The following is a 26,932-nucleotide window of genomic DNA, read 5'->3' on the forward strand; positions in this document are numbered from 1 at the left end:
ATGAGGATGGGTATGGAGTTCTGTCATTATTTTCTGTAGGAAATACTAAATATAATTTTTCCATAAAAATGACCAGCAGATTGCTGGAACAATGATAATGTGGGTGAAATCGGGAGTAAATGGAAGATATGTCACAGCAGTTCAGATTCTCATTACAATATCTTGCATTCTTGCTCAACAGGAATTGCACTTCTTGTTAATGCCTTTTCTATCCTACTATATAAGCTTTACTTGTGAGGTAATAAACTTTTTTTTTTATTACTAGTGCACTTTAATGTCTTTATTCTTTTAATTATACATACATCGGCACAGACTTTTTTTTTTTGTTATTTTATTTGTGTTTGTGTGTGTGTGTTTAAATGTCTGTTTGCCAATGTGTGTTTTGTATTAAAACCAATGTATTTAAAATATACTCTGTTTATCTCATGGACAGTACCTCGAACAGTTCCCTGCTGAGGAGCATCTGATGCCCTCTTGTGGTTAAAAACACTTTTAAAACTTGAGTTTAAAGAATTCTCTTACCTTCCCCTTTTTCATGATCACTGGTCATACTGATTTATGAAAGCTGTAAATGATGTCCACATTTTTATAGACAGGGTGCTAGCTGTTAGTTACTAAGGTTTCATAAAAAAGCTGTACATTGAATTTGAATTTAAAAAACTGTAAACAGCTATTTACACTTACAATATTATTAAGTTATAAATTATCGGCCCATCATTGCAACCTCTGTCATACAACCCAAGGCCAGGTGTTTCAGAGTTGTCCAAGGTTTTTCAGGTGCTGGATTCACCCATAAAGAAACATCAAATGTTAGAAATCTCCACTGGTTTCTTTTCCAACATGTGCAGGTTAATTCTTCCATTTAATGGGATTTGTACTTCCAAGTTTTCATCAGCTCTGTGATGCTTTTTCCCTTTTCTTAGACAGATGTAAATGCCCATCCCTGTGACTAAAGCAATTGAACCCAAGCTTATTACTGAAAGAGCTATCAAGGTAGGCATGCAGGATGCTGGCTCCATTTTTTTATGTGTAGGCTCTATGGATATTTGTGGCTGCTTTTCTTCTATACTGATATCAGGCTCCCTTCTTAACAAACTTTCAATGTAGCTCTCATTGCTAACAGTGTCATTGACAAAAAGGTTCACCATGACAGTGGAATGGAGAGGTTCTGGATAGCCATGATCACTAACTTTTACAAGCAGCCGATAGAGGCCATAGTCATTTTGCATCAGTGACTCTTCCAAGGTGATATTACCAGTTTTAGGGTCAATGCTAAATGACTCTGGCCGAGGGCCTCTTCTTCCTATGATGCTGTACGCTATGACTGCATTCATGCCAGTGTCTTTATCGACAGCATAGACCTCAGTGATGGGAGAGCCAGGAAGGGTGGATGGAAGGACCAACAAATAAGACATATTAGACTGAGGAAACAAGACCAAGGGGGGGTTGTCATTTATGTCCAGAAGAAGGATAGTTATTTTTGCTGTAGAAGACAGGGCAGGATCACCACCATCAACTGCTTCAATCCACAGAACATAGGAACTTTGCTGCTCCCTGTCCAGGGAGGCTTTAGCTCTCAAAACTCCTTTCCCAGTATCTATGACAAAAATATCACTTCCATTCAGAACTGAAAGGGCAACCCATCCATTTTGTCCTGCATCAGCATCTGTGACGCTTATAACTCCAATTTCACCAAAACCTGGGAAGTTTTCTGGCACAAAAAAGCTGAAATCCTTATTGATAAATCTTGGACTATTATCATTTTTATCCAATACAGTGATGGTGACAGTTGCTATTGATTCTCTTGGAGGGAAACCAGAATCTACTGCTTTGACAGTATATCTGTATTTTTCTTTTTCTTCTCTGTCCAGTTGCGTGGAAACTGTAAGGACTCCTGTGCTTTTATCTAAAGCAAAATAGGAAGGGGCATCAGGACCTAAGAAATAGGACACCTGTCCTCTTTCTCCACTGTCAGCATCGCTAGCATGCAGTTTGGTCAGGAAAGCATGGGGAACGTTGTTCTCCTCAATGGATAATTCTATCAGCTGTTGAGAGAAAACTGGTGAGTTGTCATTGTCATCCAGAATCTGCACTTTGATTATTTTGTTGACATGAAATCCTTCTGAGTTCCATGCAACTACAGAGATCTCATACAGCTGCTGTGTCTCATAGTCCAAAGGCTTTGTGGTCTCTAACAGGTATTCATTATTGTACGGCTTGTATGGTGAAAGTCTGAAAGGCCCATCACCATCCAAATAGCAACTGACTTTGTATTTTTCATCAGGGTCTTTGATGGTAAAAAATGCAATTGGTGTGTTGATGGGTTCCAGTTCCTTTAAGTACACCACCCCTTCCACTTCATTAGCTATGAAACGAGGGACAACTTCAGGTGGCCTCATCATAACTTTGATGATGGTCACTAGCACTGTGATCACAGCAGGGATACAACCTGGACCATTGCCCAGTATGATCAGCCTGTGGTGCTTTGGAGTGTCTCCACCAATTTTACTGGAGAGTGTGATGGCTCCTGTGTTTTCATCCAGATGGAACAAGTCTCTGGATGGCTGGGAGACCTTCTGGCTGTAGGAGTAGGTGATCTGGGCATTGGATCCAAGGTCCATGTCTAACGCACAGACAGTGGCCACACGTGATCCTAAGCTGAAATTTCCATAAAGGGTGATGTTGAGCTGCGAGTCGTTGAACTGGGGGCAGTTGTCATTGATGTCACTGATACCAATAGTGAGGGTGGCACTGCCCATGAGTGGAGGAATCCCCCCATCCTCAGCAACAATGACTGTGACATACTCCTCCTGTGTCTCTCTGTCCAGAGCTCCCATAACAATCAGGTAGGGAGTCCTTTCCCCACTCTCATTCTCCTCCACATCCAGGGTGAAGACACCATAGTTCTCTTGCAGGCGGTAGGTCTGGACACTGTTGGTTCCCACATCAGGGTCAAGGGCAGGGTGCTCAATAGCCAGGCGGGTGTTCACAGGCGAATTCTCAGGTACCGAGAGGCGGATGTGGGGTACAGGGAAGTGGGGTGCATTGTCATTGACATCCCGGATAGCAATTTTTACCTTCACCAGGCGGAAGTACTCCTGTGGTAGCACCAGCACATCCAGCAGCAGCAGGCATGACTCAGATGAGGATGAGGAAGAGAAGACTGCAGCTTCTCCCCCGATGATGGTGGCCTCACTGCTGTCCACGCACAGAGCTTCCCGGTCAATCTCCACAGCTGAGGTGTGCAGCTCCCCAGAGTGATTGTCCAGCTGCACATACTGTCCCCCCAAGCCACGGGAGGCCAGGGTGAAGGAAAGTGGGGGCTGGGAGGCTGCAGGGTGCTGCCCACCAGCTGTTGGCAACCGCAGGTCACGGGCCAAGCTGCCAATAAGCACTCCAGCAGGCAACCCCTCGTTGAGGCTGTAGAAGAGCTCGGTGGCACGGCTGTAACTGGCAAAGCAGTTGAATGGTCCAAAGAAGAGCAGAAAAAGAAGCAAGTGCTGAGGAGAGAGAGGCATAGGGGTGTGGGAAAGGGGGTGGTGTTAGAGGTGGGGAGGCAGAAAGCAGGCCCCCTCCACCCACTGCTTCCCTCACTGCTACTTTGAGGAGGCAGTGCAGCATTTGCAATATGAAGCCACCGTACCTCGTCTTCCATCTTTCTCCCCCACCTCAGTACAAACGGCTGCTTCCAGGGAACCACCATCTGTACCCTCTGTACAGCTGCATTCCCCACAGCAAACACGCACTGCCAGGAGTGGCCCTGGGCGTCCCTGCCTCCCCTCTCACCAGAAGCACTTCTCCCTCCCGTATCTCCTCAAGCTCGTCTCTTCTCACCAGCGGCACATACCCTTGCAACCGCAAGCACAGCCCCAAACATTTGCTGGTCCCCTTCCCTTTCCACAGCATCAATATGGTCTGTCGCTCCCACCACCCCTCGCCCGTTCCAAAGCCTGTTCTTCCTGCACGCCCATGGGCCCTCGGTGCAGCGGGAACCCACTCAGGTCCCGGCAGAGCCGCGACCGGCGCCCGCACCTCGCACCTCCGCACTCCGGCCACCGCAGACCGCGCTAGTCCCTGCCCCAGCGACCGCGGAGCCGGCGGCCCCAAACCCGCGAGAGGCGTCTCCAGCCCCGCCAAGTAGGGACCCGCGGCGCCTCAGGCGGCCCCGACGGGGCTCTCCTCTAGCAGCCGGCTGAAAATACGAGTTGAACAGAGGAGCCGTGGAGAGGCTGCACGGAGGAAGTTATCCGCGATGGCAAGCGGGTCCCGGCCCTTCGCGTATGGAAAACGGCTTCCCGAAATTAACGTCAGGCATCATCTCCACGGGGGATTCTTTGCTCATTCTCCCCTTTTTAACCACTCATTTCCCTCCTTCGCAGCTCTCTGCTACAACCCGCGTCGGCAGCAGCCGCAAACTTTTCCCAGCTGCTCTGATAGGTGGAGATTGTAGTCAAGAAATAACAATCAAACAACAAACATTATATATATATATACACCTATATATATAGATGTATGTGATTTGGGTTGTTCGGGTTGGTTTGGTTTTTTTGCCAATTTCGCTACTACGTGCAAAGTCGGGCTCGGAGGCCGGGACGCGGCGTTCCCCTCCCGCCTCCCAGCCCTCACCTGCAGGTTGCCACGGGCGGTTGTGCTGCCGCGACCGCCCGGAGGCCCCATGCCCGGCCGCCGCTGCCGCCGCCGGCTGCGCCGGAGCAGCCCGCCCGTTCCGCCGCCCGCCCGCCGCCGCCGCCTCTCCTCCCCGCAGCTGCCCATTCCCTCGGCGCCACAGCCGTCGCCGCCGCGCTGGGCTGGGCTGGGCTGAGCTGTGCGCACCGCCCAGGACACTCCCCCTCCGCTCGGGAGGGCACCAGCGCTGACGATGTCGCTGCCGCCACCGCTGTCACCGCTGCCGCCGTGGGGAGTATAGGAATGGGAAAGGGGGGACTCGGCCAGTAGTCACGGTCAGAACGAGGAGGGCGGCTGGGGCCGCGGGAGCGCCCCGGGCAGGAATGCAGGCAGGAGTCGAGGCAGACGGGCAGGAAGGAGGGCGGGTGGTAGGTGAGCAAGGCGACGGAGTGTGGGTATGTGTATTTGTGTGTGCAAGGGAAGTGGTAGGACCAGGGGAAGAATGGAAAGAGGTGGGGAGAAAAAAAAACAAACCAACAACCAACAAACAAACAGAAACACACACTCCCCCCGCCTCCAAATTCCCTTGTCCTCATTTTGTGGAAAGCTGTTGTGATATGTCAGAGGGCAAAGAGCGAGGATTAAAAGCTGCCTCAGTTTAAGAAGCGTTGCCGAGCCCCGATGAGTAATGAGCAGTTTGCACGAAATACAAGTAACGTTTTGAGGAGTTTGGAAGTGTTTAAAGGGTTGGTGGAAGGTGCGCATCCTGCCAAATTAGAGAAGCAACTGCAATTTCCTGCTGACTAGGAATCCGAAAGACCCCTGCGGCAGAAAATTGTGTGCTCTCATTTTACAGTCTTCAGTCACCGTTGGCTAGACTGTAAGACTACCACAGAACTCGGCATGAAAATATCATCACTTGGGAGACTTTAGATAGTACAAGACTAATTACACATTTTCTTAACATCCTGGACTTTCAAAAGGATAGTTAACCTACACTGTGTTCATTACATTGGCATTCTGCAAGATCTCGAATGGAATTTGAGATGTCCCTCTTAAAGTGCTCAATGGGATGAATCCAGGCTATTGCTGCAAGTTCAATTATGGGAAATCTGGTAGACAGTTGCATTTGTTAAGCGCAGTGGAGCTGCTCTTCACAAACATAAACTTTGTACAGGAGACGGAACTGTCTAAATCACATGGTCTGAAGACCACCTTGAATGTCTCCATGCTCCATGGCAAGCACAGTGTACAGGCATGTGATCTCAGCCTAGGTACTAAAAACATAGAGGACAGCAAAAAAATTTGCCTTTGGTCAAAATAAGCTCTTCCTTCTACAGCTACTTGAGATAAACTCCATATCCAAAATGAAGAAAGAAACAAACAGAATTAGTAGAATTCCAATACAAAACCAGCCTTATGCCCAAGTCTTCTGTAATATTGCATCCTTCAAAAATCAATCACGAGTGGAAAATAAAAAAACCATATTGTTAATAACTTTTGGGATATTCTTTGATGTTGTGAAGATGAGGGAAGTGGCACAAGCCAAATAGAAGAGAATTAAAATTTAAAATAGAGTAGAATAGAATAGAACAGAACAGAATTGAATAGAACAGAATAGAAACAAAGACTTCCAAGACTAACTTCCTTCAAAATCATACAATAAACAAATCATATTAATTCCTTTGTGTCATATTCTCCATCCTTGAAGTATACATAGTGCAATACTGTTTGTCTGAATTAGAGCTTTACCCCATTCTTGCTGAAGTCAGTGGCAGTGGAATCAGGCTGTTTTATTCAGTAGATCTCTTTGACACATAGTGTGATTTTAATATACATTTCATCCCCCAAATGACATTAGCACAGTAATCATATGTGACTTAAGCTGTAGAGCACTAGGTTACTAACAAAAGGCACAGCTATATTTATTATTTACTAATCTCTAGAGTTTTGAAACCACTCTGTATGTACTGATGTACTGCTCTTATAAATTGTTTATATCTTTACCATTCAATTCTAGCACAAATAGAGTTGACAATACAGTATATACAGTTCAGAGCAAACATGTATAATTTAAGAGAGAAATCAAACTAGCCAAGTCCTTTACTAAATTCTTACCCTTGTACACCGTTCTGCAGATTGCTCAGTTTGAAAGGTGCCCAGAAACTTGATCCAGCTTAAGTCAGTTTAGCTGGACATGACAGATGTTTTTAGTTGACTCACATCTGCTCTAATTTTATTCAACAGAGAACTATTGACTCATTTGGATTTCTGTCAGACTTTGATGCTGATTTATGCAGAGCTTGAATTTCATAGACTGATTGTAATCTTAGTGAATCAGTAGTCTTCTTGCAAATGAATCTGAAGTCCCTATAAAATTCCATCCCCCCACAACCTTTCCCCCCCTCAATATCTCAGTTTATCTCCCTTTCCTGTTATGCTTTTGAAATTACTGGCCTATTACTGCACCAGTCTTCTTAAACATCACAGTCACTGCATTTCCCTGAAGCTTGTGATAGGGTGGGCAATGCCTCTACTATTACAGTATTCATGTTTTCATTACACCTGATGCATTTTATTTTACTATACCACAGATGTAGATGTTGAATCAAAAGTTTTCTAGAGCAGCTGGTACCTCTATAGTACTTCATTTTTTTAGACAACAGCAACATCTAAGAAATCACAAAGGCTCCTTAAAGACTAATCTGTTCAGTAACTCCCCTCTTTAAAGGGAACTACTGGTGATGTGTATACGATATGAGGGGTGGAAGAGAAGAAGCAGTTCAGAGAAGATACAAAATTGACACATTCATTCCTTGTGTTTTTTTTTTTTTTTTTCAGGGGAGTGTCCCTTCCAAAGTCCTAGGAAAAAGATTAACTAGTTTCATTGTATTTCTGTATTCAGTTATGTTTTCTGGGGATAATATATTAGTACTTTATAAACCCAGACCCATTGAATTGCACCTACCTTACTAACATACCTTACTAACTTGCATTTTACCATATGAGATCTTATTTTTACTGAATATATCCATATACTGGTGCTTCATCTAATAGTCAGGTTGCAAGTAGTGAATAAGAAGGAAGAGCCAGGAGCATTTCTGTGGGATTCCTGATTGCCTCAGGTAAGTTACAAAGCACAAGACTGATATCAAGTGACAAGCCATCCTAGAAGTGTCATAGTTACTGATGAATACATTAGAAGAAATATATTATTTCTATGGCAAAATAGAGTATTTATCTGACTTTACTAAGATGGACATAACAAGCATTGATAGTCAATTGAAATGCCTTGAGTTTGTAGGCAGTGTTCCAGTGGCAGATGGAAGTGTTTCCAGATGAATTATTCAGGACACTCACTTCTGAAAGGGAATCTCAAATAGTATTTTTTTGGCATGGCTGGCAACCCTGAACAACTTTTTTAAGAGACGGGGGTGCAGGTGTATTTTGTCCCTTCAACTCAGCAAAAAGCTGTCTGTTATAACCTGTGGTTCTGCTGAGGAGGATCATGGTGTGAAATTCCTCATCAGTAAGATTCTACTGATTCATCTGACAAACTTTGTGTACTTTAGTCAGTGTGACCCTTTGAGGTAGGTGCTTTTCAATGGGGAAACAGTCAAAGTGAGTGAAAGCATTGGTGTTAGTATTGATTCCTAGTCACAGCAAAATTGAGAAAGGCACAAGACTAACAGACTGCTACTTTGAAGAGTTTAAACTGCAAGAGATACAAGGCAAGTCAAAGAGATTCTGTTAACTGTAAACCTTTTATTACTTTGCTTCTCAGTAAGGAAAATACCTTACATCCTGAGCTTTCTGTCCAGGATAGTGGATTACAGCCTGAAAGGCTCTATAAATATTAGATAGTGACCTTGCCCACAAAAGTGCTGAGCATCTGGTTGCTTGCATGGGTACTGAAAGCTGTGATCATTTCATGTCACTGTAGATCAGACCTAGCATGATCATCTTGTTCACAGCACAGAGTAGGACCAAGGTCTTGGCACTTTTTTCCTGGTGTCACTGAAAGACAGTGAAAAACTCTGGGTCTGGTTTGAACAAAACAACAGTGTAGCTGGAAAATGGATGACTCTGGAGTTTATATTGTTCAGATCTGTAGTTACTCAGTGGGCTGATAATTGCAAGCTGAACCTGCAAGGTGCTGCTCAGCAGCCTTTCATGAACAATCCCCTACTGCTGTCATAACGACTTTACAAGAAAGTAACTGTTTTCTAAACTTGAGAAGAAATACCCCATGAGACAAAGTGATGTTTGATAGGAAGGCTGACAAAGGAGGATGAGATTTTCCTGTTTAGTTAGCTTAGCATCATGTGGGGACTACTGTGTTTAAGTACCACAAAGCTGAACTCTTAAACACTGGCAGAGAAAGGAAACTCAGGGAAAAAAGCTTACTGCAGCCTGAACCAACTGCATTTGATACATTTGACAAACACCTTCCTCAAATTCCTTTGAGGTATCATAAAAAATACGAGTTCTTTGGTTATGATGTTTTTGTACATGCCTCCATATGCTTTGTGCATGTTTTTTTTTACCTGGAAAAATACCAGAATATTCCAGCAGTAAATATACAACAACTGTCTTCAATATCTTTCAAGTCACAAAGTAATTTAAGGCCTATTACCCAAGACTAATTTTCTAGAAATAACTAGGAAGAATTTAACTTAGTCTGTATTCCAGCACATCCTTTTTACTGCTATTTTTCACACTGTGTAGTAACATTTGCTTTCACTGACTTCTCATGTAAGACTTAAAATAATAATGATAAACTTCTCTTTTGTACAAGGCAAAGCACAGGCTGGGTTACAGTACTAACACGATACTACTAAAATTATTAATACCATAAGTCTTCCATTACAGTCCTTATCGTGTTACTTCAGGGACAACATTCCAGCTTCTGTCAGCTTGCTTTTTAAATAATGCGTGCAAGTTATGAGAGTGTCCTGAATGTGTAGATATTTTTTAATCGACTTCTCATTGATATTAAGCCATGACTTTTGAGCTGAAACGGCAACGTCTTGATGCTAGAAATCAGATCTGTGAGGAACACACTGCTCCCAGCAATGGAGCACGATTCATTGATATGGTGAGTAGCTATCAGATTTGGAGGTGCATGCCAGTTAGGGTCCATGTGTACTACTATGTCAGGTAGTTCCTCTATGCCAACTAGCCATAGCCTGAAATCCCATTTCATTTTCTGAGATGGAAATGGTTAAAGACTGTATGTAGTGCAGTAATACAGACCATTTTTCCTGTGACTGATGCAACTTTGATAGTATTCCAGCTTCTCCTCTCTTAGTTCCTCTGGAACAGACAGTTGTGTTATGTTTTGCCTTGCCATTTGAACATCCTCACTTTGCTCTGCAAATACATACAAGATGTTGTAGTTTCACCTGAGGTCTTCGGCCACACAGGACAAACATTTGCTTCCTTGACAATAAATTATTTTGAATTTTCCAGGGACCAGATTCTGTCATCTTCCCTCAGTCTAAATTCAGGTAAAAATTCTTAATTGAGTTGTTATCTCTAATTCCCTAGTATTAGCTTATTCCTTGCTCATCAAAATTCTAAAAGAACTCAAAAAGCTTTTTACTGAAATTGGAATAATTACTATGTGACACTGGATTTGGGCCAAAATGCTTTTTTGATTTAGAAAAATGAATTGAACAACTCTCTGTGGTATTTAGTGCATTTTTATATCTGTGATAAACAAAGACAGTGAAACTGAACAACTGGATGCATAGTCAACTTTTTTTACATTATAAGGAAACATATTGGCTGCATGCTTCAGAAATCTTGCACCTGGTAGTGACTTTATTGTTCCTGTTGTCACTCTGATCACTCATCTCTCTACTGAGATAAGTGACAATGGTATTTTCGCTGCAGAGGCCCTGGGTTCATTTCGTAGAGCAGAGCAATCAGTGGCAACAAAACCTACTCTGAAGTTCACCCAAATAGAGATTTTCTTGAGTTTGTAAAAATACTTGGTCACATCAAAATTATACCTGTCCCTTTCAACTTTCATATGTAGTAGAAAAAGGGAATTGCTCATTAGAAAGGGTAGGATTTGCCTGCTGTAATGTTTTGTATCTGAAAAAAGGCATCCAATCTAGGTTTTTTTTTTTCTTCCTGAGATACTTTCTTCCTGAGATTTCCAAGGTACGTAAGTGAAAGAGATAGGTGTCTAAAACAAATGAGACAAGTTACTCTCTGAATGGGTCTGTTTCTTTCCCAGCTAAAAATCTGTACTGGAGTGAGTAATTCAGATACAGATGTTTAAATTTTATCTGCCTAAAGGTAGATTACAGAGAGAGTGCTGAATGTGCAGCCACAGTAGTTACATTGCAAATGTGAACGTAAACCATATTCTTAGAATGTTGTGGTTTCTACTCATGAGAATTTTGTGATCTATTTTGAGACTATTGTTGAATCCAAACTGCCTAAATATTGGACACAGGGAGAACACTTCTCACGAATTACCAATCAAGTATTTACAGATGTTACTGCACTTTCATTGTAGAAAATAATTACATGTGATAGGGAAAAAAATAAAGACAACAAAAAATATATGTCTATAACGTAGTTTCGGGACGTCAAAATTAATTCAGTATGTTATTTTTGAGGAACTATTAACTTTATTCACCAGACCCCACTTTTTCTTCATATGTATGCAATTTAACTCAGATAAATGAAGAAAATAACATAACCTGTAAGAAGACAACATTTGAAATTTCTACCCACATTAAGATGACACTTTTTATTTGACAAATTTGAGATGTTTTTTTAAGCAGCATTGAAAAGTCAAGTTTAGAGTTTAACTTCTTCCCTGTTCTTAGTGCTGCACATCTCTAGGGCTTCACATAATAACCATTTAATTCAAGAAATCAGAAACTCAGCAAGCAGTTTAATAAAAGTCAAAAGGCATTTCCTACAGCATAGAATAAAATTATGTAGTGTTTTACTTCTTCATATAGTGAATTTCTTCAGGGAAAAAACAATTTTCTTTCCTTTTTTTTTTTTTTTTGCTAAAAAATGGAAATGCATAATTCATGGGAAAATGAGCAACCTCTGTATGAGGGTAAAACCCTTTTCTCCTTACTTAGAGTAATATGGGATTGTGAATGAAACAGAAATTAGTGTAAACAGCAATTTCAAACTTTATTTTGGTAATGTGCCATCTAATGTGACAGTGTTAACAGCATAGCCAAGATGTTTGTTAGTATTTTTCTATTCCTTAGGTGTATAAAAATCTCAGTTTGAATTGTCTAGTCAATGAACAAGAGCACAGAACTACTATCTGGAATTGCTTTTACATGGTAGATCGTCCTTCTAGTACATCTCTTCAAAAATTGGTGCATGCATAAATAGTACCTCTATGTATAGAATATGTATTGTAAGTAAATTGACTGAGAAGATTTTGCAGCAGAGTGAAAAGTAAAAATTCAAGGAACCATAAAATAACAGAAACTGAATACATTTTCATTTCAATTGTGTACATGATGTTACAAAGGTTGCAAAGAAGTAAAATGTCCTTGTATTTTCTGGATATTATTCAAGGCAGTTTTCCACATGTGGTCATTGAAATGAAAATACTTTTCTTGAATGAATCTTTCATTTGATAAAAAGTAATTTGATTAAGTTTTAAAAACATTAATGGATGGGAAGATATGCTTACTAAGGGAATGATGGAAAAGAAACTTTTTTTTAAATTTTATTTTCTATCCAATATTAACTCAGATTTCTTTCTGATCAGTCTGAAACTTTGATGATTATCTCTACTCTTTTTTTACATGGTAGCACGTCCTCAAAAATCTACCTCATGGTAGATCTCTTCAAAAATTGTTATATTTGTAAATAGTACCTTTATGTATAGAATATGTATTGTATGTAAATTGACTATAATAACTGAGTGAAAGTAGAAAGATCAGCCTCTGAAAGAAATGTTTGGTATTGTGTTAACTACAAATCTTCTTGATAATGAAACCATGTTTTTGATTTATAAATATTCTAAAATATAAATATGTGGTATGATATCTATGCCATAGATATGCCCAGCAGAGATGTTACTAATTGTTAGTGAGTTAATTTCCTCCTCAGGAAATTTCCTCCTTGAATTGCTATGCTTGGCCTACCAAAACAGGAACCTCTATCTCTCACCTTTCAGCTTTACACAACCCCATACTAGCTTTTGTAAACATAAACACAGTTATTTCCATATATCATAGTGAAATGAATATTGATTTTTATTTTTTCTTCAAAGGTATAAAATTAACTTTGATTTTCTGCATGATTGTTTATTGATTTGTATTTAGCTACTTGATACTCCATTCATTGCCACTTAGTTTTATAATTACACCTTTATTGTCATTAAAAGCATGACCAAATTAAAAGTTGAAGTCTGATATAGACTGATATTTTGACGAAGTCTGATATAGACTGATACTTTGACGAAGTCTGATATAGACTGATACTTTGACAGTGTGTGCATGTCTTGAAAAATGGGACATTAAAAAAAATGGAAAATGTGCTGTTGAGTATGCCTATTTTCAGTCCAGGTCAGTTATTACTAAGGGTCCTTTGAAATAATAATAATAGTAATTGTCACAGGTCACTGAACTTTGTAACATCAGTGGCTTTGCACTCTCCAAAGGCTATTTTTAGAATTTGTAAGAGGAGTTCAGGTTCATAAATATTTTTCTTCATTAATTTGTACCCATAGATAATTGAGGTAATTTTAAAAAGAAAGCTAAATAAAATGTCTTTTATTTTTTCAGACAGAGAAAAGTACACAGCATTAAGAGCTATCACAAACCTACAATGGATACATGTTCTTCCTTGTCCTAGGTAAACACAGCCCACTCTCACAAGCCTCCAACTCACACAGTCGGGAGAGAAAGCAACAAAAAAAAGCACTCTGGGTTGAGATAAAGAAAATTTAATGAGATGCACAATTACCTTAACCTATTTGCAGCAAAAGCGCAGCAAAATGCAGAAGTAGCAGCAGAAGCCAGCAACCTACCCCACCACCCCCAGCCAGCAGCCAACCCAGAAGAAAAGACCAATACCACACACCCGGAAATGGAAAGCAGCAACTGGAACAGGAAGCCTCTGATGTGGAACTCTGAACTTCAAGCCCCATACTGTTTTGCTCCAGCCAGCACTTTGGTTTCGAAGCTGGCGTGAACAGCAGGATAGTATTAAATACCAGCAGATTCAACTAAACTCATGGCATTGAGTTCATGCCACAGAGTGGAACTCAAAACAGCTTGTTGGTTGTTCAGAGAGCCATTTAAAGTTATCATAGCCACTGTGTCCAAACTTCACTTCAGAGAAATAGCATGCAGTTTTACCCACCAAATATATTACACATCTGGTCTGGTTTGTGTAAAGCTATGGATTGCTGTGGCTGTCCACTGGACAACACTGAAGACTCAGCAAACAGGACTCAAATTTCCCTGAGGAATCAAGGAAGAGGAAATATCCTTTTTTTTTTTTTTTTAGGACTCAGGAAGTGGTAGATGAGCTGCCACTCCATATTTTTCAAATGGGCTGATGTTAGAGACTTTGCCAAGAAAGATACTTTCAGGAGTTTCTTCTGAGACATCTGTTCAAACTGTGAGAACATGTTTCCTTGCAGGAAGCTGACCAGGATGGCGTAAGAGGGTTGCTTAGGAGTTAGCAAAGTCTTATACATTATTTTTTAGTTGGACTTTGCTGGTTCCAGATTATATGCAGAACTTAGGTAATTCTCTTCCTAATGTACTTCTCGGGCTGGATTCCATTCTGAGTTTTCTAACTTCCTATCAGTAACACATGTATTCCTCACATGGGATACTGGCAGGCACCTGATCATTACGTTTCTTGATCAAGACCTAAGTACCTCACATGGCTATGTATTTTATCTCAAAGCCAGGTCTTACTGGGTTCCTTGGAGAGCCCAGCAAGCAACCTTGATGCTGCACTGCCTAATCAGACATACAGCTAAATTTCTGACACATCGTGTCTCCGCTTTGGACTGCTGGAACTAAAAAGATAAATCTGATGTTGCTTGGACTAATTAATAGAATACATTCTCATAGGTACTCCATGATGGGGTATGGGACATGTATTGCTCACTGGTTTTGCTATATTATCAATATAGGCACTCAGTCCATTTTCTGTTACGAAGACTGTGAGGATGTGGAAGGTGGAATGGTTCCAACTTGACTCATGACACTGAATGTGGTATTCAAGAGACCATTGTACATAGAAATGGAAATTCTGTATGTTGGGGAACAGGCAGAGAAGCTTTCTTCATTAGAAGTAAGAAGAGGTCAGTTAACTTCCCTTGCTACAGAAAACTAAGAAGACAGCCATCTTTGCAAATACTTTTATGGTGGTGTACAAAATGGTTGTGGCCTGAGAATATTTCTTGAGAAAGAATGGATTTTGGTGCCAGGTGAGCCAAACCTTTCACTACAGTGTTATCTGAGCCAAATTAGTAACTTGCTGTAGTATTGAGTTGGCTGAAGCAGACAAGCTTCAATAATAGAGAATTATCAGTAACAAATAAACATTATAAATAGCACAGGGGTCAAACAGAGAGAGAGAGAGAGGCATGAAACAATGTTTTTGTATTCGTAACTTCTAACCTTTAAGTTATAAGCAATTATAAGTGCTCCTACTTATAAACCCCCCAAACCCAAATGATAAGTCCAAACCCTGGATTTATCCTTCAATTTTCCCAAGCTATTGTATTGTTTTCTGAAGAGATAGCATCTTCCCTTGACTTCCTAGTGCTTTGGGTAGTCTTTGGTAATTTAAATACTTCACTGTGTTTGCAAATACTATGTGTTAGGAAGAAAGTTAAAGTAGTTCCTTTCCACTGCTAATAGGAAAAACCCAAGAACAAAGCAACTTCAGAAAAACAAGATTATTTTTTGATCACAGCATGTGATGGCAGAAGAGGCAGAGTAGACACTAGAAATAGGCTGACTAGAGGATATGCCATATTGTCACATGCATAATTCATTTTCCAGATAATGTAAAGCCTTATATATAATGTTTCTTGAAGATAAGTATGAAGATAAGTAGCATACTTAGGTAACTTACTCATGCTGTACACCAGAAGGATGAGAGAAATCTGTTCTTTGCATGAAGGAAAAGGGCTCTGGTGGATAAACCTGTACTACCTGTATATACTGATAAATTAAACATTTTTTATAAGCTTGAGTTATATGCAGGAAAATATTATGACCTTCATAGGAAGATCATGACTTCTAACAGCACGGCTGTGTTTATTTATATACACTCAAGACAAAAGTGACTTTGGAGATTACCACTCGGAAATGGTTTGACTGCTAGCACTTGGCTCAGACAGCTTGGAGCAGTGGATCTGTCCATCTTAAAACACAATCAGTAAGTTAAAGTGATCATAAATGTGGTCATACCTGGTTTCAGTCATGAATAAACAGCCCTTTTTATATTTCTTGTATGTCTCTAGGGTTCACCACATGTTTTAAAGCTCAGCAAAATAGATCACACGACTCCTGCATTGCATTGCACTTCTGTTTTCTTACAGTATTTATGAAGTGGGTGTAGTGCAGCTAAAAGGCTGCTTGATAGGTTAAAGATAAATATGCATTTTTTTAAATCTTTATAAAGACAATACTACATGGAGTCTCAGCTTCTTTATTTGTCCTTCAAGCAGTACTGCCACTTCTTAATTTTCAAACTCTGCAAGATGTTTAATCTGAAAGACCATGGAAGTTTCAAGATTAGCACTCCTTACCTGGTTTTAGATCCTTCTGAATCTAGTCAAATTCACAATTTCATAGTGGTGAAAAAAAGTGATAAAAGAATTAATGCCAGTGCCATCCATTTGAACACTGAAGATTTAATATGCTGTTAAATCAGAACATATACATACATAAAGTTATTGGTTTGTTTTCAGCATTAAAGCTGAATTTAAAGGATGATCTACTTTCCCATGATGCCACTTCTCCCTTCATTAAAGTTTTTTATTTGTTATTTTCATTAAATACATATATTTATATCTACATGTACTTCAGAGACTATGAAAACTTCATAACTGCCTTGCTGGAAATAGTTATACCTTCCTCCAATACTTACATAAAGTAGTTCATTTTAACATAGTCTAAAGTACTGAAATCAAATTTGCCCATGTGTAGGCAAACACACAAACTTCTGAGAGCTTCTTTTACAATTTGAACTAGGCTAAGATATAAACCTGTCAAATATGAAACCAGTTATATGTGATACTTTACATGTTTAAAGATACAGAAGCAGGATTTTGTACTCTGCTTGCTATCAAAATCCAGTACATGTCATTCCTTCCACAAGTCCCCTCACACAAGGAAAAAGCAAGATGATGATCTTTCCAGTGCACTACACTTAACAATGATAGGTTAGAGCAGGATGGTTTTGATTTAGATTAGTATTATGTTTCCTCTTACTTTCTCAAATATCTAGTCATATTTCAATACAGAAAATGAAATCCACACCTTTCACTTTTTACATCCCTGGCTTGGTTTTATAATGTTTTTTAAATGGTCCAGAAATGCATTGCATAATTTTTTTCCCTTAAAAATCTTCAGTATAATGCCTCAGATTTACACTGCTGGGTGATCCTCACCTGTGGCAAAGTAGTCTGAATTATACAGGTTTTTCTTTCCTGTGATATTGGCTATTTTGATGAATACAATGATAAACTTTCTTGTTGAACTGTTTTTTTTTTTTTATTTCTGGAAAACTGTGAATTGAATATTTGCATGAACCTATATAGAAGCACAAGGCTATTTTTTTCCCCCTGAGCACACCCTGCATATTCCCACTGATACCAAGTTACACCATAGTTAATAGATTGATATAGGATGCAAATATTCTGCTTCAGTAAGCAAACCGATGCCATGCTTATTTTCCAGGACTGGGTGTATGGGTGGCATGCAATAATCATACAGAGAAAAAAGTTTATTTTAATTCCATTTTTGGAATTCCACTATTTTTGCCCTTTTTTTTTTTTCTCTTTTGCACGACATTGCCATTTAGTCTAACAGCTTCTAAAGTTAATTTTTTTTTCATTAATATACTTTGACATTTCAACTGGATACCTAGATATATATATATCATCCTTTCTTAAGATTATTTGAGATTTTTATTCTTCTCTTTTTATTCTCCAATTCTTAAGGTTTCTTTCATCTAGTCATTCTAGTTTGTGTTCTTTTCCTGCCCTGAATAGTTCTATTAATGAATGCTTCCTAAGAGTTATCATTTCTTCATGTCAAAATCAGTTTAATTAAAGCAGTGGTAAAAATCTTAATATTTGTGCATATTTTGGGGATAAGCTAGAGACCTGTGCTTTTTGTCTGCTTTGATATTATTATTTTGCAAAAGTATTTGTTACCTATGATTGTTTTGTGGACTATTTTTTTTAATCCTTTGGGAATTTTCTCTATCCATTCATAGCATCAACATGATGTCTATGCAGAAATTTTGCAATGATGTCTTCCATGGCAGATGCTATTTGCAAAGGCATGTTCAACAGTAAATAGTATAGTATGCAATTTAGTGGAGCCTGCAGGACTGAAGGTACTTTTAACTAGGTCATTGCACAGCAAATGTCAGGACATAGAATACTTTGGTGGTCATATGAGTTCTGATGATCCAACTGGACAAAGACCCATGATTTAGAAGACATGAGTGCCAGGTGTATGTGTGGATGAAATGTTATTGTATTTATACATTTTGTTAAGGGGAATGTTTTCCCTTAATTGATTTAGTACATAATAACTGGTGCTGTACTGAGAGTTTTGTACTGGTCTACATTTCACATTTCCCAATCTCTTCCTTTCAGAACTCAATGTTTGTCTTGCTTTTAATAATGATTGCCTTTGGCTTTTGTCGTTCAGTGACAAGGGTCTTTATGCATCCTTTCCATTTCAATGTACTGCAATGTAGACTATCACCTGAAGTTCACATCAAATAGCTCTTGAGCACAGGCAATCAAATGCAGCTCCTCCTTTTGCCCTGAAAAACCCATGATTTGTAGGCTGAGAACTCTTTTCTCAGTCAAATGCTGAAATTCAATCAATCTACATGATTTTCCATTTACTTTAAATAAATAATGTATTCTCTTTATTCTATGATTTTAGTGTCTGATTTTTCTACTCAAAACCACAACTCTGGCAACGTAGGACTGGATCTCAGCTCAATGCTGAATGTTATGGTATGCTCTGAAAAATAAGTCTCATGAATTTAACTACCGGGTGGATTCTATAGCTTGAGCTCTGAACTCTCTGTGCATCACAAGTATGACTTTTTGGGGTACTGCTTCTGTTATCCATTGGAAAGTGCTAGGAAAATATTTAAATTTATCCCTAGTGAAATCTCACATTGAAGTATCTACTTACTTAAAAAGCACCTTTTTTTTTTTTCACACACTCACAACAAATTTTGCCACTCTTACTTGGTGTCCTTTTTTGTCCTTTTCTTTCAGAACATGTCACAGAAGCACAGAATCACGGAATCAGCCAGGTTGGAAGAGACCTCCAAGATCATCATGTCCAACTGATCACCCAACCCTAATTAATCAACTAGACCATGGCACTAAGTGCTTCATCCAGTCTTTTCTTAAACACCTCCGGGCATGTTGACTCCACCGCATCCCTGGGCAGCCCATTCCAATGGCAGATCACTCTTTCTGTGAAGAACTTCTTTCTAAGATCAAGCCAAACTTCCCCCTGCACAGCTTAAGACTGTATCCTCTTGTTCTGTTGCTGATTGCCTGGGAGAAGAGACCAACTCCCACCTGGCTACAACCACCCTTCAGGTAGTTGTAGACAGCAATAAGGTCTCCCCTGAGCCTCCTCCAAGCATCTGCCAAGTGACCCTTAGTGGACAGTGTAGAGAGGAAAAGAAAGAAAAAAAGGCCAAAAAATGGGGGAAAATTATTCTGAAATGGAAGAAAGTATGTGATAGAAAAGGTAATTAAATAAACTTTCTGTATGCTCAGCTCAGTGCCTGGGCAACAAGACTGTAGATTGCTTTCTGCCTGATTCCATGATCACTTCATTAGACCACAAAAAGCTCAGCCATTACTTTGAATACCTATTGCCTTCTGGTTATAGCAGTACCCAAATTACTAGCAACAGGTGGAAATATTTAATGCGTGTATTCTCCATTGCAGGCAGGTTCTCAAATCAGTAATCCTTGGATAGAAGGATGTTTTTCTTCCATCTGTTTTTTATCTGTAGGTACTGATCTTGTAGAATACTAGACCATGTGCACTAGCAACAGAGAGTGAGGTACTCCTAGCTTGCAAATTCCAACAGAGCCTAGGCATGAGACTTCAGTCAGCAGGTGCATGTTGCTTGCTTTAAAACAGTTTTGTCGTCATTGCTATTGTCACAAATTTGACTTGCTCAAGATAAGTAAATGTTGCAGGGAACTGCATAAAGGAGAAAGATGAGCAATCCAGAATTTGGATATAGACAGCTAATGTGGCAGTTGAATCTCTTTGCAGTCGTAGCCTTTTCTATGATTTCTTTATCAGAATCCTGTGATTTTCTGTAGCCATATCTAGTTTTTCTTTTCTCATGAGTTTGTGGGACACAGTCAACGTAGCATATCTTCACTTAATAGTATCTACAGAGTTTCCAAAGCAAATATTTATTTTTTTTTCTTGATTTGTAAGCCTATTCTCTGTTTTGTTTTTTGTTGGCTATATCCAAACTGTTAGATAAATGAAAAATAAAGGTAAGATCTAAAGTACCTGTATGCTATTGGGAAAGTGACTCTTTAATGCACATCTGCTTTTGCTATTTCTGTGTAGTATGTTTCATAACTTACAGTAAGACCATAGATAATTCATGTGCACACCAGTGTAAAAATATGCAAAAACTAATCTGTCAGGCATTGATCCAAGAGTGATTTACATTTTTCTTGGTATGACTGATTACTTCTTGTTCTGTTCTCTGACAGGTGCTTCCTTCATCAAGCTCTCTACACTTCTGAATCTTCAGTCTTGACAGAAATCTTTTTCACCTCACATATTTTCCATCTATATTTGTTCTCTTCACTGCCCCAGAATATTTTTTTTTTTTTGCTTCGCTTGACTTTTGGAGTGAATATTTGCTATATTTAACACTTCAAGGTGTAAGGAAAAAAGTAACTTGAAAACTTGAACTGTATGTGTATTTACAACAAAATTGATCACAAAATACAGTACTAAGTTAAATGCTTCAAGACATTGAGAGTAACACACTGCAACAACACATAAATTTGCTATATTTAACACTTCAAGGTGTAAGGAAAAAAGTAACATGAAAACTTGAACTGTATTGTGTGTTTATAACAAAATTGACCACAAAATACAATACTAAGTTAAATGCTTCAAGACATTGAGGGTAACACACTGCAAGTAGCAGTCATATCCTTGGGCAATGGGGAAAATGTAGTACAATTTTCCAAACTGATGATGGAGTGGCTACAAGATAGGAAACAATTATTTTAGGAGTTTTCCAGAAAGGATCATCTGGAGCTGTCTGTGATTGCACATGTTGCAAGATTCTTTAGCTGTAGATAACATCTGGACATTGTAAACAACGCACTGTGATTTTGAGCCCATTTTCTAATCCCAGCACTTCCTCTGTGCTATATAATTATGACCACGTTATGTGGCCTCTCAGGGGCTGGGCTTCCTTTTCTGTGCTCTGAAATGAAAAACGCTTTGAGACAAATAAGGTGGCAATCAGTTGCCCTAACCTTAGATCACTCACAATGTCCCCTGTCTTCTGCCACTGCGTCCTGTTTCATGTTTTCCTCACCAGTATATTAGATAGCCCAGAATACCTAGGTTTAAGTACTTGATTACTACTCCCATTGCCTGTTACTGAACACTTTTACATTGTGTTGCCATTAAGAGTGGCAGTAGATCCCAAACACATGTGCAGGCAAAATATTCTGCTCCCAGACATGGTTACATGTGAGGCAAGCATTTCTCTATCCCCTTGCTGTGGTATGAGTATGGCTAGTGGTATGGTTACCCCAGATTTAGTAAAGCAAAGGAGTGCAATCTGAGGTGACCATCCACAGTGGCATTATTAGTTATAAAAGCACATACTTTCCCCATTCTTAGTGCTAGCTATTTTCTGACCTAGCTGCCTGTCTCTTCTGCTTTGCTCTCCAGCTCAGTGATCAAGGGAATGTTAATCTGTATTCAAGTGTACTTCTGCTAGTAGAGTCATGATGAATTCTCCCTTTCACTGTTCCCTATAGCACATCCTTGATGAAGTAATTGTAATATACGTCTCAATGGTTGAAAGTGTAATAAACATTAAAGATTCAGTCATTTGCAGAAGTGAAAAAACAGGTGTTGTCTTGTCATGAAATTACATAAATTCTGTGGGGATCAAAACACTCATTTACTGGTCTTTATCAGCTTAAATAAAATGGCCTATTTAGTTTTGTCCTTCACTTCACTTGGGAATGTATACCTTTCACTGCAGACAGGAATTGAGTGAGTTTGGAGCATGATGTCACAGGTAGCTTCCATCTGAAAGGTTGTCTGAACACAACAGAGACAATCTATGTGAGGCCCACTGCAGACCTTGTAAACACAAATAGCTCCCAGAATCAGTAATGATGATGATCACCATCAACAACATCCTCATCATCATGTGTAGTCCCTTTTACCTGAGATCTCAAATAACTTTACAACTGCAATTAAGCATGACCAGCTCCCTGTACAGTGGTGTGCATTTTACTAGTTCCATACATTTTTCTTTTATTATGGTGAACATCACTTTTGGAATAGGAAAGCATTTTTATATCTCAAGAAAAATAGAGTGTATAGGTATAAAGGACAATGAAACAATATTTTAAAACCACAGAGAATAGGTATTTATTGCATAACAACAAAACTTATGACTAGATTGTTAATTATGTTTTAAAAAGTGTTCATTAATATGGGTATTTCAGAAGAGAAAACTAAATTCATCTTAAGAGTGGATTCTTATTCTCTTACACCCCTTGTTCCCCTAGATATATCACTAATAAATCAGTCAAAATTCAAGATATTTCAATAGCTTTAAAAATATGGCCCTTTGAAACCTCACATTAATTGCAATTCAATTCAACATGGGCTTCTAATTATTGAAGTTACTTTTGGAAATTGAATCTCTAAGTCATTAATGCCAAGATGCTTACAATTATAAAGGCCCTTAACTCCCTCTTCAGTGTCAGTTAGGAGCCCAGATATATTTCAGGCTGTGATGTCAAGTACTTTTGCCCAATGTCACCTTGCACATACTAGTATATAAGTTGGTAACCAGACAGTTTGACAATACATGACTCTAAAAGAGAAATTTTATTCCTTATTACTGCACTGTGTGAAAGTGTACTCTACATCAAAATGTGTCCCTAAGATATTTTCCAGCACAATAGTGAAAAGTAGGTACGTGATATTTTTTTTCCCATTTCTAAAAGCATCTGGGGCTGCTTCAGACCTCTGTGTTGTGTGGAAAACTATTATGCCTTCCAGATACAGAAAAATGTTAGATGAAGAGTGCTGGTATATTTAATCAGACATGCAAAGAGTTAACTAGAGCCATCTGTTTCTTTAGGAGTTGCGTCTTCTTGTGAATCAGCTAGTAGGACTTTCTTTTTTCCTGTTGACTTTCTTAAGGCAACTTTAAATATAATATCCTACATAGGTAGGGAGTCCTATTTCATATTTGCATCAGATGTTTTGAAACATTCAAATGCTAATACAATTGCAGCAAACATGGCAAAGAAAAGAGCAGAGAACATACGGGATTTGTCTTGCAAGTGGTTTAGAGGAGATGCTTGATTCTGCATGACATTCAGCATCATTGTTTTATGAAAAGGTGGTTAATTCTGCATGACTTCCAACATTACTATTCTATGCACCAGTGTAAAGAAACACAAATCTTTCTTTGTTTCTAAAAGCAAGGAGATACATTGATATTGCATTTAAATAAATGTGTAATGATGTATAAGACAGGAGGAATCTGGAATGGTTGAGTATGTTTAGTCATATATATATGTATACATATGTATATATATATATATATATATATATCTCTCCTTGTAGTCAGGGTTTTGGTGACTACCTAGTCCTGGCTTGTATATATAATGCTTATTCTCAGCAATAATTTTTTGTACTAATTGGAGGTTAATTTCTATTAAAATAGAAGGTATGTATGCTCTGGAATTATTTCTATGTTTCCTGAAATAAACACTTTCTTCCTCCTCAGATGAACGTTTACTAACAGTCTAAGGAGAAATCTTACTTTATTTGTATATAGCAGGCTGTGTCTCTCAGTATCCAAGAAATATAATGATTAAATGGCATATTCTAAGCTAAGTGGTATACAGCAGTGTTAAATGGAGGTACTGCCCAAAGACAAGAGTTCTGCAGCTGTCTTCAAAGCACATATTGCTCATGTGGACCTTAATTCAAAGCTTTAATGTACTGTCTATGGGAGAACTGAAGTGATTTACAAGGCAGCAACAGCAAGAGGTATTAATGACAGTTTCCATATGTGACATCGCAACATTTCAGGAAACAGAAGATAATTGACACTTCAGGATCTCATGTATTTGTGACAAAACTGAGCTAATTAGTCTTTATAACCTGCAATTTAATTCTTCCAGGCTGAAGAATTCTCTCGATTTTCATAATGACTTTTTTTTTTAAATAAATCAAATTGTTCATCCAGTTCTTTTTTTAGTTATTTGTTAAATAGAAATATGTGTAGCTTTTGACTCCCAGAGGGTAAAGAATTAATAACTAATGAATGAGACTCAAAAGGAAATATTTGGAAATATTTCTATTGGTTTCACAAGCTTGATTAAGGTAATCACAAAAAGCTTACAAAGCTCCCTGATCGTGTTTACACCAAAGCAAATAAAAGTCATTGGCAAAGACAATTTTTTAGTAGTGACACTAAACATCCCATCTGTTTTTATACAATCTGAAGAGAAACCAGAGTATATTTTCACTCATCCAGCACTTGGAATTTATTTGTGAAGAGAAAAAAAAAAAGGAAATGTTTATTTCTGAATTTATTTCATGTTAAATAAATTTCTTTTCAAGAGTGTTAGTTTTATTAGCTCCATGTTCCCTTGAGAATACAGAATATATACCATAGTGTTATCTGAGTATGTAACTGGGGTTTTCTTGTACTTGAGTCAATTTTTTTTCCACAGAAACAACAAAAAAGTATTTATTTATTAAAAAAAGTATACAATACAAAATTCTGTTCTGAATAGCAGGCATGATTCTGGTTTATCACATTTTTTGCCAGTAATGTAGCAGAAAGAATTAATATGACTAGGGAAACTCAGTCATGGTTAGAGAATGGGAATATGGCAGGTCCTTTTTGGGTTTGGGACCTTTGTGTGCTACCAGATTTCCCAAGAACAGCAGACTGAAAAGGACCTAAGGGCCTCTTGACTCCAGTTCCTAGGTACCCCAGGCAATTACATTTAATAAACATTCTCATAAGGAGCTATGCCACTCACATTAAACATTTTCTTCCAAGAACATTTTAATGATCAATAAATCTTGTAGTTTTCTGCTTACATATACAAGTGACTAGCAGAGTTGCATTTAGTTTGTTTTTCCCTCTTTGTTTCTCTTGAGCTGCTTTGTGGTAGGCAGAGCTATTTCACCACACACACACACATATATAATTTTTTTTAGGCTAAATACATGTTTCTGTTTGCTTCTTACTTTTTTGTAAATGATAACACAGTGGTGTGGAGGAGGTTTCACTGAGGGCTAAAAATGTTCGTTGTAAAATTCACATAAATGTAGTGGTGGCATTGAGTGCACCCTCAGCAAGTTTGCTGATGACACCAAGCTGTGTGGTGCAGCAAACAGGCTGGAGGGAAGGGATGGCATCCAGAGGGACCTTGACAAGCTGGAGAGGTGGGCACAAGCTAACCTCATGAGGTTCAAGAAGACAAAGTGCAAGGTCCTGCATCTGGGTCAAGGAAATCCCAAGCACAAATACAGGCTGGGCAGTGACTGGCTGGAAAGCAGCCCTGAGGAGAGGGACTTGGGGGTGCTGGTGGATGAGAAGCTCAGCATGAGCTGTCAATGTGCACTTGCAGCCCAGAAAGCCAACCAGATCCTGGGCTGCATCAAGAGAAGTGTGGCCAGCAGGTCGAGGGATGTGATTCTCCCCCTCTACTCAGCTCTGGTGAGACCCCACCTGGAGTACTGCGTCCAGTTCTGGAGCCCCTATTACAAGAAGGATCTGGACATGCTGGAACATGTCCAGAGGAGGGCCACCAGGATGATCAGAGGGCTGGAGCACCTCTCCTATGAGGACAGTCTGAAAGAGTTGGGGCTGTTCAGTCTGGAGAAAAGGCGGCTCCAAGGTGACCTTCTTGTGGCCTTTCAATATCTGAAGGAGGCCTACAAGAAAGCTGGGGAGGGACTTTTTAGGATATCAGGAAGTGACAGGACTAGGGGGAATGGAATAAAGCTGGAAGTGGGGAGATTCAGGCTGGAAGTGAGGAAGAAGTTCTTCACCATGAGAGTGGTGAAAGCCTGGAATGGGTTGTCCAGGGAGGTGGTTGAGGCCCCATCCCTGGAGGTGTTTAAAGCCAGGCTGGATGAGGCTCTGGCCAGCCTGATCTAGTGTGAGGTGTCCCTGCCCATGGCAGGGGGGGTTGGAACTAGATAATCCTTGTGGTCCCTTCCAACCCTGACTGATTCTATGATTCTATGACATTGGGCTAACATATGGGACGGTAGTTGAAGAAAAGAACCCAAATCACCAATTTGTTTAGTGACAAGAAGGCATATGAATATATGATTGTTTTTGTTCTAAAGCAGCATTTAATTTGAAGAAATAAAAAAGTTTGGAGATATAGTTTAACTAATAGATCAACACTTTCTGTAAATGCCTGCAGATAATTTTCAAACCAGGACTCCACTTTCCCTAGTTGCCTAAGATGCATTTACATACATCTCCAAAAGAATTGCTTGCTCTTTAGCTACAGCTCACTTCCCACATGCCAAACAGAACATTATTCTTTACGCTCGAGAGAAAAGTCCATTTGGATGAGTTGATGGTCTGCCTGAATGTTGCCTTTTAACTTGACTAGGCTGGGTGAATAAAGGTGAAGGCTGATAAAATGCTCTCATTTCATTCCTACTGTTGACTCCTCTTCTTTGCATCTCCTTTACCCTCTCTGTGCATGCTGTTCCATTTATTCCTGTCTGTACTTGAGTATCTCCTCTTTCTGGCTTTTACTTTAA

At 39.3% G+C, this 26,932-nt stretch overlaps 1 protein-coding gene across 1 annotated transcript; it reads right to left on the minus strand.

The window, feature by feature from the left end:
• Positions 1-803: 803 nt before the first annotated feature.
• Positions 804-4,677, minus strand: PCDH20 (protocadherin 20). The gene is made up of 2 exons (XM_054388384.1): positions 4,627-4,677; positions 804-3,500 (listed from the first exon to the last, which is right to left on the minus strand). Exons 1-2 carry the CDS (start codon positions 4,675-4,677, stop codon positions 804-806), a joined length of 2,748 nt encoding a protein of 915 aa, XP_054244359.1.
• Positions 4,678-26,932: the final 22,255 nt, after the last annotated feature.

The sequence above is a fragment of the Indicator indicator genome, chromosome 1 (assembly GCF_027791375.1).
Source record: "Indicator indicator isolate 239-I01 chromosome 1, UM_Iind_1.1, whole genome shotgun sequence".
Lineage (NCBI taxonomy): Eukaryota > Metazoa > Chordata > Aves > Piciformes > Indicatoridae > Indicator > Indicator indicator.